The sequence below is a fragment of the Hemicordylus capensis genome, chromosome 5 (assembly GCF_027244095.1).
Source record: "Hemicordylus capensis ecotype Gifberg chromosome 5, rHemCap1.1.pri, whole genome shotgun sequence".
NCBI lineage: Eukaryota > Metazoa > Chordata > Lepidosauria > Squamata > Cordylidae > Hemicordylus > Hemicordylus capensis.
This window is the reverse complement of record NC_069661.1, coordinates 240035225-240048596: the sequence shown is the minus strand read 5'-3', so window position 1 is coordinate 240048596 and position 13372 is coordinate 240035225. Positions and strand designations below refer to the sequence as shown.

The 13372-nt window shown below is 44.7% G+C and overlaps 1 protein-coding gene across 15 annotated transcripts in view; it reads right to left on the bottom strand.

The window, feature by feature from the left end:
• Positions 1–13372, bottom strand: part of CALD1 (caldesmon 1) — a 306807-nt gene that overhangs the window by 21757 nt on the left and 271678 nt on the right. For 10 of the 15 annotated variants that reach the window (XR_008307722.1, XR_008307723.1, XM_053251783.1 and 7 more), the window contains 3 exons: positions 9622–9782; positions 6976–7237; positions 2772–2912 (listed from right to left, as the gene is read on the bottom strand). Coding sequence is in view for 13 of the 15 variants with exons in the window: in XM_053251783.1 (XP_053107758.1) it covers positions 2772–2912; positions 6976–7237; positions 9622–9782 (564 nt within the window). In the remaining 2 variants the exon portion in view is untranslated. The remainder of the gene's footprint in view (positions 1–2771; positions 2913–6975; positions 7238–9621; positions 9783–13372) is intronic. The other 5 variants (XM_053251784.1, XM_053251786.1, XM_053251778.1 and 2 more) reach the window with 1 other exon arrangement.

The window sequence follows — 13372 nt, the reverse complement described above, 5'->3', positions numbered from 1 at the left end:
CAGCCAACATGTTAGAATGAAAAACCCTAAAATGCAGTCTCAGTTCATACCAAAAGGGTTCTATTACAGTCCCTTTTGGGAGGAAGTCCAATAGAAGCCCCTAGGAAGGAAAGGCCTTGAAAGGCAGCCCAAAACTTGCACAGGACTTGGAAACAGATGTCACAGCAAAACCAAGACACGGCATGCTCACAACGAGGAACGGTAAGGCACATACGGTGAATAGAATTACAAAATAGATCTGCAAAAGAAGACCAAAAGCAGGGGGGTTAACGCCAACAGCAGAAGCTCATTTACTCTTACTAAAATAGGAGGTGAAACTCTAAAAAGAACTTGGGTTCCTCATTCTCCAAATTTTATGATCTATTCGGAACAAAATGAGAGGGTGCAATCCGCCGACCATTAAAAACAGTGGCAAAACTTGAAGTTAATGGTTCAAGATGACATGCACAGAGCCTCAGTTTGTTTGCAAGTAACACACACCCGATGCCAGGACTCACAGCACACAGAAGAATGCACTTTTGAAACATACAAGTACTGAAAGCTACAAATATCACTAAACGGCTGCCTTACACCGGATATTTCTGAGGGATCCAAAAGACAATGTAGCTTGCCCAAGAAGAAAGTGAACTTACAGGGCAGAACCTTTTATCCAGCTGGACACCCATCCACAAATGATGCTCCCAGCCACAACAAGGTGCATTTCTGAGGAGCAGGCTGCAAGCCAGGTCATCAAAGCAGAGATGCTAAAGTCTGCATTTTCAGACTCAAAATATCGGTCTTTGAGACAGTGGTTTGGTTTGGGAGCCAAAAAGTATATTCCGTTGCACAACTCAGCCCCTTCATGGGTAAAGATTATTTATTTTATTTGATATATTTCGATGCTGTCTCTCATTCTCAAGAGTTCATGAGCTATTATAAAGGAGAAAACAGGATACACCTTAACTTATGATCCCAAAATAGTACTTTTTGGTTATATCTAAGGAGTAGTTTTAAAGGATGGGTTGGATGTTTATTTTTATTTTTTGTTATCTCTGTATTTCATCTTTTTTGAAATGTCCGTATCCACCTTCATTAACAGGTTGGTATAAATGTATCTGGGACATAGCACTAGTTACAAAATTAACTTATTTTAGAAGATCAGAACCCAATGTAAAAGCAGGCAAATGTGTATGACGATGGATTCTGTTTATTACTTTTTGGAATTCAAAATGGAATAATGATGTTGCCTTACTCTGTGTGTTCCGTGTTATAATTGTATTGTATTTTTGCATTAAAATATTTTTTCATTAAAATGATTTTAAAAACAAGCAAAAAAAGAAAAAGAATTCATGAGGTGGTTGACCAATACAGAATCGCAATGGCAATCGCAGTCTGGCAGTACTTCTGGATCCACACCTCTCCTTGGTTTCTCAGGCTGAGGCGGTGGCCAGGAGTGCCTTCTATCAGCTTCGGCTGATACGCCAGCTGCGCCCGTTTCTCGAGATCAGTGACCTCAAAACAGTGGTACATTTGTTGGTAACCTCCAGACTGGACTTCTGTAATGCGCTCTACGTGGGGCTGCCTTTGTATGTAGTCCGGAAACTTCAGTTGGTCCAGAATGCGGCAGCCAGGTTGGTCTCTGGGTCATCTCGGAGAGACCACATTACTCCTTTGTTGATGGAGTTACACTGGCTGCCAGTAGGTTTCCGGGCAAAATACAAAGTGCTAGTTATTGCTTATAAAGCCCTAAACGGCCTAGGCCCCCTGGGTATTAAGAGAGCGTCTTCTTCGCTATGAGCCCCACCGGCCACTGAGGTCACTTGAGGAGGTCCGTCTCCAGTTGCCACCAACTCGTTTGGTGGCTACACAGAGAGGGGCCTTTTCAGCTGCTGCCCCGAGATTGTGGAATGCGCTCCCTGCTGAGATGCGATCCTCCCCATCTCTGGCGATTTTCAGAAAACACCTGAAAACACATCTCTTCAGCCAGGCTTTCTCAGTTTTTTAAAATTTGTTTTTAAATTGTTTTGATTGTTTAATTGTAGTTTTATGATGTTTTTAATTGTTAATCATTGTTATGTTTTATAATTTTTATTTTAATTATTAACTGATTTTAAGGTGTTTTAATGTAAACCACCCTGAGCCTTTTGGAAGGGCGGTATAAAAGTTTTAATAATAAATAAATAAATAAATAAATGCACAACTTCGTTGCAGAAGCACTAAGATCAAAATAAAACCCTTAAAGCAACATTATTTAAAACCACAATACTGTTTTAAACTAGTAGCAGCATCAAATCTTATTTTGGCCAACAGCATCTTTCTTTCCTAAAATTCGCAGACAGGAAGCCCAACAAATGGACAGCGGGAGAGCATTCCAGAGGCAAAGTTGCCACCTTTTTTTTCTGGTGGGGCTCATGTGTCTTAATAGCTGCATGACAATTCCATAAAGTGAAGCTGTGCATCATTGCATCTGAATGCTGGGAGGAAAAAATCCCAGAATGTCTTCTTGCCACACAAGCTCTTAAACGTGCAGGAGCCCAGACAAAAAAAAATAGTGGCTATTTTATTCATGGTGGTCGGGTTCAAAATAGCAGCATCTAGCAATAAGGATTTCACAGTTATGGAGTCAAGTAGAGTCAGGGCACGACATCCCAACCCCAATTTTTCTCACATGCTTTGCAAGTGAAACAGTGAATGGCATCTTTATCACCCCTTGATTAAAATGTTGGCAAGGTCACCAAGGGCCAGTTAAAATTGCTTCAAGATGTAGCCCATGGGCTCCCAGCTGGGACTACCTTAAGAGAGGAGCCCTTTGGGGTGAAACATTTAAACGGCTTCTTCTCATCCGTCTGAGCATCCTCCGGCATCTTCTGGCGTTTCTCGGCAGCTTCTGCCCTTCGCCTCTCAATTTCTTCCTTCAGCCGCCTCTTCTCTTCCTACCAAAAATAACGAGATGAAGTATGTCACTTACGGGTTATTTTTAGATTTGCAACCCTGCCCTATCCTGAAAACATGGGACATATAATAAATGGCAGCAGTTATACAGCTGCAACGCCTTCCTGAAAGAGAAAGATCAGCCACAGTTATCCATGCTTTGCTAACTCTAGACTAGACTACTGCAGTGCATAGTGCATGGGACTGCCCTTGAAGACTGCTTGGAAAATGTAGCTAGTTCAAAACACAGCCCCTAGCCTGCTGAGTAGCACAAATAGGGAACATATTTCACCAGTGGTTCATGGTTTATTTCCAAGCAGAATTCAGATTGCTGTTGTCTATCTTTAAAGTCATATGTGGTTAGAGACCTGGATACCTGAAGGAATGTCTACTCCCAGATCAACCTTCCTGCATATTGAGATCTTCTTTAGATGCCCTCCTCTGAGTACCCTCCCCAACAGAGGAGAGGAGGATGGCAAGTGGGAAGAGAGCCTTCTTGGTCATTGTGGCCCATTTATAGAACTATGTTCCTAAGGGAACTCACCTGGCACCCACTCAGTGCTTTGTGTGTCAGGCGAAGACCTTTTTATTTGACATCCGGTAGGCAGGGACTAGAGATAGGGCCTTTTCCATTGTGGCCCCTTGGCTTTGGAATGTCCTCCTGGAGGAGCTTCACCATGTACGCTCTCTCAGGGTCTTCAGAGAGCATTTGAAGACACTTCTTTTTAGCAAGGCTTTTTAGTGTTTTTATCTGCAGGCTGTGCTTGGTGGGTTTTAAATCCTTAAACCTTTAAGGCTGGTTTTAATTGGGTCTTGTTCTTTAGCTCACCTTTTGAAATATTACATTGTTTTATCTGTGTTATTGTTGTATCATTCTTGTGAGCTGCCCCAAGATATAAATATTTTAGACAGACAGACAGATTTCTCCAGGCTTTGTTTAAACCTTGAGAAGATTGTTTTATCACATCTGGCTTTTGCTTGCTATTTTATCTCTGTATTGTTTTATTGTTTATGTTTTATATGTGGGCTGTGTTGGAGCTCAATATTCATACTGAAAGGAGGCACATAAATCCAATCTGCAATAAATGTTTCAGCTAGTCACTATTAGGGAGCATACAGACATATGCAAAAACCAGAGACTCTCCATTCTGGAAACTGAACTCACAAAATCACTGCCACGTGTACTTCTCTTGAGGATCAAGCTTGTGGGTGGTTGGAACACAGGTTTTGCCAATCTGAAGCACAAGGGCTGGGCAAAGCATTGAACACAGGAAGCCGCCTTCTACCTTGACAGACCATTGGTCCATCTAGCTCAGTATTGTCTATACAGGATGCACTGTAGTGAATAAAATAGTGAATCTAGACTAAATGCTTTCTGAACATGCCCGATTATTGCATCTGATTGGTTGCACACCTAGGGACCTGCCAACAACTATCTATAACCTATAGATACAACTATCTATAACTACCTTTTTGTGCCAAGGAGTTCAACACAGCATGTTAAATTGTTTTAATGTTTTAAATTTGTTTTTAATCTGTTTTATTGTAAACCGCCCAGAGACACGAATTTTGGGTCGTTACAAACAAACAAACAAACAAAAACAAACAAATAAACAAACAATGTTTTTTCCCAAGGTTTAGAACATAGGCACATAGGAAATTGCCTTCTACTGAGTCAGACCATTGGTTCATCTAGTTAAGTATTGTCTACACAGACGGGCAGCAGCTTCTCCAAGGTTGCAGGCAGGAATGTCTCTAAGTCCTATCTTGGAGGTGCCAGGTAGGGAACTTGGAACCTTCTGCATGCAAGCATGCAGGTGCTCTTCCCAAAGCAGGTCCATCCCCAAAGGAGAGTATCTTACAGTGCTCAAACATGTAGTCTCCCATTCAAATGCAAACCAGGGTAGACCTTGGTTAGCAAAGGGAACCATTCATGCTTGCTACCACAAGACTTGCTAAGATATGAATAGTTTTGGTGGGCGGGGGGTGGGGGAGAACATACACTGCCTTCCTCATGCTTTTGATCTTAGCAAGCGAGTCTCTAAAGTTAATACAAACTTATGTGTAATTCTGAACCCTCTGATGCCTCCCTGGGCCTTGGTACTCTGCCTGTGAGCCTGCAGCCCAAACCCTTGGGCTGGTCTTGTGGTCGCAAGCATGAACGGTCCCCTTTGCTAAGCAGGGCCCACCCTGGTTTGCACTTGAATGGGAGATGACATTTGTGAGCACTGTCAGATATTAGGCACGCTTACCATCTTGGAGGGCCTTGGCATGTACAGGTCTCCACAGAGCACTGGTGTCACACTAGGTGATGAATGTGGTGGATAGCATGTGCATGCCCACTCCTCCACCACAGGGTAGGATTTTCACTCCCATTAAGTGTCTGAATCAGGCCCTAGGGTTTTCTTTTGAAAGACAAGACTCTGTTGCTCTTGGGTGTTGTTGTTGTTGTTATTTATTTGATTTGTATACCGCCCTTCCAAAATGGCTCAGGACGGTTAAATGGCTCAGGGCATTGCAGAAGTGCTGAAAATAAAAATAGTTGCCAGCCAGCATACACCAGCCAATATGACAGGCAGCCCTCTGTGGACTGTGGGGAACTGCAAGGGCTGTGGAGCAACTTAAACAGCAGTCCCAACGATGTGCCCATGAGGCTGCTGCAGAATGTCTTAAAACCACTCCTTGGTGGAAGCATGTGCTCCTTCCATTGGAAACAATGGAAGTGGGAGGAGCCCTGCACTGCGACCTGGAAGCAATCTGTAGACATTCTTAGCAGCCACAGGAAGCGGCCTTATACCATATCAGACCACTAGTCCATCTGGATTACCTACACTGACTGGCAGCAGCTTCTCCAAGGTTCCAGGCAGGAGTCTTTCCCGGCCCTACCTGGAGATGCCCAGGATTGAACCTGGGCCCTTCTGCCTGCAAAGCAGATGAACTACCACTGAGCTACACTCCTATCCCCTACACGAGCCCTGTTGGGTCCTTACAATCAACAGATGGCTGCCCATCATGTCGGCCACCATTTTTACAATGTTGCTCTTTTCAGCAATTTTAGCACGCAGGAATAATCTTGTGAACAGATTGACAGGTATCTAAGCAGGTCAGAATTTGCCACCACCTTAACAATCTTCTACTTGTTGGTTGAAGCAGAATGTGGCAAATTACAATCTGCACACATTGCAGCAGCAAAGGGTATGTGATGGGTGTTGTGTGAGAAGGTTACCGCGTGGCCCACTCCCCAAAATTTGATTTCCTTGCCCTAACTTCCCCCCACAATTTGAGTACTGAGCTGGAAATAGACTGCTACGAATAATTCCCATTACACTTCTTAGCATGCAAAACCATCAGTTATCCTTCCAAGTTTATCGGAAGGCTAACTTAGATAAGAATGGTAAAATTCCCTGACTTTTGATTTGCACAGAGCTATCCAATGAGTTTTATTCCAATGAATGGGAAGGCCTAAGCCCAACCACGGCACCGTATCTTCCATTTGTGTGTCAGGGTTTGGCATTACCAAATCTATTCACAAAAATGGTGACTACTGAATTCAACATGGGTAAAAGAGTTGTGTAAACCAGCCTTATGAAATGTGCCTTAATGGTACATCCCTGCCACGGCATGTGATGACAGGTGCCAGTTTGGACGGCTTTAAAGGGGTTTAGACAAATTAATGGAAGACAAGTCTATCACTGGCTACTAGTCTTAATGGCTATAGGCTACCTCCAGGTACAGAGGAAGGATGCCTCCGAATACCATTTACAAGACGGACACAGTGGGAGGGAGGCATGCTTTCATCTCCTGGTTTATGGGCTTCCCAGAGGCATCTGGTGGGCCACTGTGGGGAAAAGGATGCTGGACTTCATAGGCCTTGGCCTGATCCAGCAAAGTTTTCCTTATGTTTAGCAGGAAGAACATGCTTTGCCTGCAATGATTCCCCACAAAAATATCATTGCAAAAACATCCCACAAAAATACCAAGGGAATCCATAGGTCTACATCCTCATCTTTGTTCTCATAATTCAGATACTGAATATATCCAAGGGCTATTTTGGACGCCTGTTACCTCCTCCCGAGCTTTTCTCTCGGCCTCCTCTTTCTTCCTCCTCTGCTCCTCTTCTTCCAGAACCTTCCGGCGCTCTTCGCGCTTCTTCTTCAGTCCCTCCAGCTCCACAGTGGCTTCCTGCTGCTTCTGCTTCAGCTTCTCAAACTCCTCGCTCTCGTTCTCGCCCCGGCGACGGCGCAGCTCTTCCACTCGTTTGCCAGCCTCCACGTGGGACAACGGCTTGGCTTCCTCAGCACCCGGGGTCATTTTGAGACCGGAGCGGCTGGGGAAAGAAAGAGGCACACTACAATGAGAAGCGTTTTCTTTTGTAACCAGGGAGAGTTGGTGCTGTGAGAGCTGATCCCTCACGAGGCCATATCACGGGTACCAAGATACAATCACCTCTGCTAAACTTATTTCATTGGATTCCGCTAGGTCCAGAGGTTTCTGCTAGGTCCTTCCGCTGGGATTCTGCTAGGTCCTTTTCACCCTTGGCCTTTGTAGCTCAAACACAGGAACTTCTGTTTCCCAAAGCTGTTTAAGTGAACCAGTTGTTTTTCAGGAGATGAATTAGGGTAAAGCTAACTATAGTGCCTCCTGTTTCTCAAACACAAGGATTAGTGAAGGATGTTTAAACCTACATGAAAGAAATTAATCATACATTTGACTTAGGGTAGGGGTTCCCAATCGGTGGCACTCCAGATGTTGCTGAACTACAACTCCCATCATCCCCAGCCAGACTGTACTGTGGTTGGGGATGATGGGATTTGTAGTTCAGCAACATCTGGAGTGCACTGGAAGGAAACCCGAAACAGAGTAATAATTGGGGTGGAGCTGTAATTGGGCAGGCATGTTCAAAGAACATGAGCCAGCTAGGTCCTGGGAGCCAGCTAGCTTGCCCCTCGCTGGAGCTGGCCTCATTCCCAGATGGCTTTGTTGTCACCTGTGTGCTTTCTTGGTTCTCTAAGAAAACACACAGCAGGCGCTTTGTTGCCAGCTGGGAAATAAGCTCCAGGGGGCCGCAAAGGGCTGGGTGCTGGCCATGCCCCCTAAATGTGATGTCATATGAACATCACATTTCTGGAGCTCATTTCTTAGCCAGCAACAAAGCACTGGCTGCGTGTTTCTTTATTTCCCTCACGCTCCAAGCAAGGGAGAGAACTAAGAAAACACTCAGCTGGCTCTGTCGTTGGCTGGAAAATGAGCTCCAGAGGGCTGCTTGGGCCCTTCCAGGTGCTGAACACGCCCCCTGCATGTGATGTCACACTCAGGGGGCATGGCTGGTGCACAGGAGGGCTGCCAAGGTGAGGGATGAACAAGCCCACTCTCCCCTAGCTATGCACCTGGTAACAAAAGAACACAGCAGCAGCAGCAGCTAACAAACTTGCACATAACCACTAGTTTGGTATTAAGAGAGAATTAGAAATGCTGGTGTGTTTAACTCAGTTATGGTTTTGTATAGTCACAAGAAATTTTATGATTTAAAATAGGGTAAATTCAAAGGAAGATCCAGGTTGCCTTAAGGCAGCTTCACTTACTTTCTCTTTACTTTACAGTTTGTAAGTAAGGCTGCGTTCACACAATCACAAGGGTCCTGGTTAAAAAAGAACCAGGATTAGTGAGCCCTGTGGAGCTGATTGATTGCAAGAACCTGGACTTTCAGGGCAGTCCTGGAAATATAATCCTCCAAAAGAGAACCACCAATTTAAAAGGCTCCTCTTCAAATACTTTAACAACTATTTATATACCGCTTTTCAATAAAAGTTTCCAAAGTGGCTTACATAGATAAATAATAAATAAATAAATAAATAAGATGGCTCCCTGTCCCCAAAGGGCTCACAATCTAAAAAGAAACATAAGATAGACACCAGCAACAGTCACTGGGGGTACTGTGCTGGGGGTGGATAGGGCCAGTTACTCTCCCCCTGCTAAATAAAGAGAATCACCACATTAAAAAGGTGCCTCTTTGCCCAGTTAGCAAGGGTCCTCAAATACTTCAGTCCTTCAAATACTTTTTAAAAGAGAGGGAGCATGGCCATGGTGGAGCTCATCCTGGGAGTTATTCGCACAAAATGTTGAGCGAAGCCACTTCTTTCAGCATTGAGGGAAGCAGCCCCTCCCTTCTGCTCTTGGGTTTGCTTTTGATGCAAGTTCACAAGGTTCCCTTCATGTTTTCCTTCTAGCCCATGTGGGGCGGGGGGGAGGGAGAGGGAGAGAGTACTGAAGAGCTACATTTGCATTTGTAAAGAGAGCATCCTTCTTATCGTGCTAATGATTCTACATCAGTGCCTCTCCCAATTTACTCCTCAGAAGGTCGCTTAAAACCTGAAAATACCTTGAGATAAGCTAGAATTTACAACACAAAGCCCAGTTTGTGTCCAAGAATCTTGAAGGGACTTTGAGGAAAGTTTGGCTGGTGTGTGAACACGCACACTCTCTCTTCTGAAGGAGTTTCGAGGCAGAAGCCCTGTGTGTAAAGCCTCCAGGAGGACATTCCAAAACCCATATTCACATCACAGGCTGACGGAAGCAAGAAATGTTTGCCGCCGCCCATGCAAAAATGCCCTCAGCCATTCCTATAGCAGAATCTATCCCACTGCAACAGAGACCCATAAAAGGCAACATCAGGCCCCAGTCTAAACACCACTGCATGAGTGTATAGCTTACCTAAAAGCATTCTCTGTGTGCTTAAGTTTATGGGCGGGGAGTTCCTGAAACCGCTCGCCATTCTGTGGCTTTGAGTCAGGAATTCCCTTCTTGCGATCCCAGATACCCTTTGCCTCTTCTTTTGGTGCTTTGTCTCTGCTGGCCTTGCTGTCTTTGATCTGCTAGGGAGATAGGGTAAAATGAACAAGTTTATCTCCAGGACTGACATGTATCCATCTCCTGCTGTCAGCAGGCAGAGAGCAAGCAATTAAGCTCCTGAAGATGTTGCACAAGCTGCAAAGTCTTTGGCAAGGCACACGCCCTGCACAGCTCCTTTTGCTTTATGCACACGTACAGAGGTTTGCAGATCTTGCATACAGTGGAAAGTTACTCAAAGCAGTCCCACTTATTATTGTATTTATCATTATATTTAAAATATAAAATATTAAAATATTTTATTGTATTTTAACTTTTGTAAACTGCCTTGGGATGTATTATGAAAGGTGGTATAAAAATTGAACAATAAATAAATAAATAAATAAATAAATAAATAAATAATTTTGATGAGACTATTTTCGAGTAATTTCCTTCATCATGTCAGCTAGTAATCAGGCAGAAGCAAGTGTCTGCTTATGCAGAAAACTGATTATACTTTGTTATTGACTGCAAAACTTTGCATTGCCAAGGAATGGAAAAGGGAACCACCACCACCACTCCCCAAGGAAATGTCGGTTTGATAACAATTGGGAGTTGCTGGTACAGGACAAGCTCTCTTTCCAACGAAAAGCCTCTGCTCATCCCAGTTATATGCGTTTCTTTCTGGAGGGTTGTTTACCTTTTTAAAATTCTATTGATGTCAAAAATCTGTGTATGCAAGATCTGAATGGCTGAAAATGAGTTTTATTTTATAATTGCATTTAAAAATATTCTAAGTGGATTAAGTGAAGAAATCAGCTAAAACACAAAACCAAACCCTGAAGTATTATTTGTTGTTGAGCTGAATAAATAAATAAATAAAATTCTATCTGTTGTCTTTGTAATTTCTTTCCTTTCGTACTTTTCTGCAATTTTTTTTTAAGTATAGGGAAAATAAGGGGGGGAAAGAAAGAAAGTAATGAAACTGGCCTACACTGTTACAAGTCCTCTTATTGCATTGGTGACACATGTACCAGCACAAGTCAAGTCCAGAGTCTGAAACAGTTGCATTCTGCTGTGCAAAACAGTACATGTTAACCGTGCCTTGGATATGGTTTTGCCCCTGGTCTGCCAGGCTGGAGAAACTTAACAGAAAGCTGGCTGAACTAAGCTATGGGCAGAGGTGCACCTAGGTAATTTTGGAGCCAGGACCTAAAGGCCTTTGGAGGCCCAGCAAATTAAGCATCATCATGCTCGGCCTAGCGACCACACTACCTGGGACAGACTAAAGAGGATTTGGGGGCCCCCACAGGCTGTGGAGGCCCTGGACTTTGGCCCAGAAGTCCGGGGGTAAGAGCACCTCTGGCTATGGGTCATCCTGCTGAGTTACACAACCTCCCCCAATTACTCTCACCCACACTACAAGTTGGCCAATGATGCCCTATGTGAGGGGCTCTCAACTTTGCATCCCCAGATGATGTTGGACTACAACACCCATAATTATGATGGGCACTGTAGTCCAACAACATCTGGGGACCCAAGGCTGAGAAACCTTGACATGATTATATGCCCTCCCGATCTTGTCAAGGTATACCGCAAACTCCAGCTGCCTGTGCTGCAGGGCTATTGACCGTATTATAGGCAATGACTACAGGGGGACAGGCAAGTGGTATTGCTGACAGCAGTCCAAATAGACAGTAGGACTGTCCTTATGATCGGAACTAGGGTAGGAGAAGCCTCCTGTGTGTGCTCCTGATATATGAGCGTGTGTTAGATAAAAGGAAGCTGAGAGGTGGGGTGCTGGCTCGTCCGTCAAGCCCCGCCCCAGTAAGTTTTTTGGTTGGAAAAAAAAGTAAGGCAAATGCAGAGCAGGCATCTAGCATCTTCTCTATCTTGGCTGAAAAGGGAGGACTCTCTGCTTTCCTTGCAAATTTTGGCCTGGGGATATTTCTACTCAGATGCAACGTCTTTGTGCATTTGTTTTGCTTTCCAGCCCCCCACCCACAATCATCCAGGGATTGGCATAATTTATGGCCACTCTTGACAGCCTGACCCCTGGCCTGCTGAGTCATGGCTGGATGAGAGCTGGGACTGTGCAGAGTCCAGTTCTGGAAAATCTCTCCTGGCCAGTGGGAGGAACGACTCCCCATCAAGCACATCAGTCAGACCAGCAGCCAACACAAACCTGAAATGGCCGTGAAAAGGAAGACAAACCCTGTCCCACCCTGACCCCTCCCCAGCCCCAGAACACCACCACCGTTGCCATACACAAAGGCTTGCATTGTTTTAAGCACACTAACTTCTGGAGCTCACCACAGGGATTTTCTTTGCATTTGTTCTAGCGGGTTCTGCTTCAGCAGGGGTGGCCAACCTAAGGTGCTCCAGCTGTTGTTGGACTACAACTCCCATCATCCACAACAGTAAGTTGTGGCAGGGTGTGATGGGAGTTATATTCCATCAGCAGCTGGAGAACTTCAGCCTGGCCATTGCGAGGCTATACAGTCCTCTCAATCTCCAAGGGAAGGGGGAAAAAAAGATATATCAATTAGTCCTTCAACTGCTGGGCTAGGACCCCAAAGTGAGATCCACCCGAACTAAGGTGGATCACAGCAGCGGATCTCCACCAGTTGCCAGTTATATAAGAAGAGAGTCAGACCATTGGTCCATCTAGCTCAGTCTTGTCTACAATGACTGGCAGTGGCTCTCCAAACTTTCAGGCACAAGTCTTTCCCAGCCCTACCTGGAGATGCTGCCAGGGACTGAGCCTTGGACCTTCTGCATGCAAAGCAGATGCTCCACCAATGAGCTACAGCCCCATCCAATCAGTTTCCTGATTATATCACACCTTTCTATCCAGTTTGTTGCTGGAGGCAGTCGACAACACGCATCATAAAAGAATGTAAACAAAACCCCCCAAATCAACGCAGAATAAAACAACCTCCCCACCCCTCCACCCCAATATACAAAATCCAAAAGCGATTCAACACCACCAGAGTCAGTCATCAGAGATCACAGCCACCGCCAAACATCCCCCTGCAAAGTCAAGTTTTAGCCAAATGTCACAAGGCGGTCAAAACCTGAGCCAGGCAAGCCATGAGGAGGGCATTCCATCCTGCGGCACTGTGACTGAGCAAGCTGTCTCCCAGGCCTTTTGTGCCCAAGTTCAGATAGCAGAGGCACATGGAGCAGGACACCGGATACTGAACAAAGCCTCCATATTGGAGATAAGATATCTTGGCTATTTGGGGCTTTAGGAGGAACCACCAACACTTCTTTATTAGTTGATTGGTTGGTTATTTCTTTTAAGAGAGAGAAGTGGGGGAGAGAGAGAAAGCGGACACAAAAAGAGGACCGGTCTCCTCCTTTAATCCTTGATTCCCCAAACTCCAGAAAGTGTTAGACCATAACATTCATCATCCTCAACCACATGGTCTTTGGAGATAATGGGAGTTGTAGTCCAACAACATTTCATAACCCAAAATTGAGGACTCTGGCTTTAATCGTTGTGTAGAAGAGAGAGTTTTGGCAGGGGTAGCTTTTCTCATCCCTCTATGACAAGCTGCATCTGCCAAATTCCCTGTTCTGTGCAACTAATAAAGGTCCAGAATCTTCTACTGCAACAGTTTTCAAGCTTCAT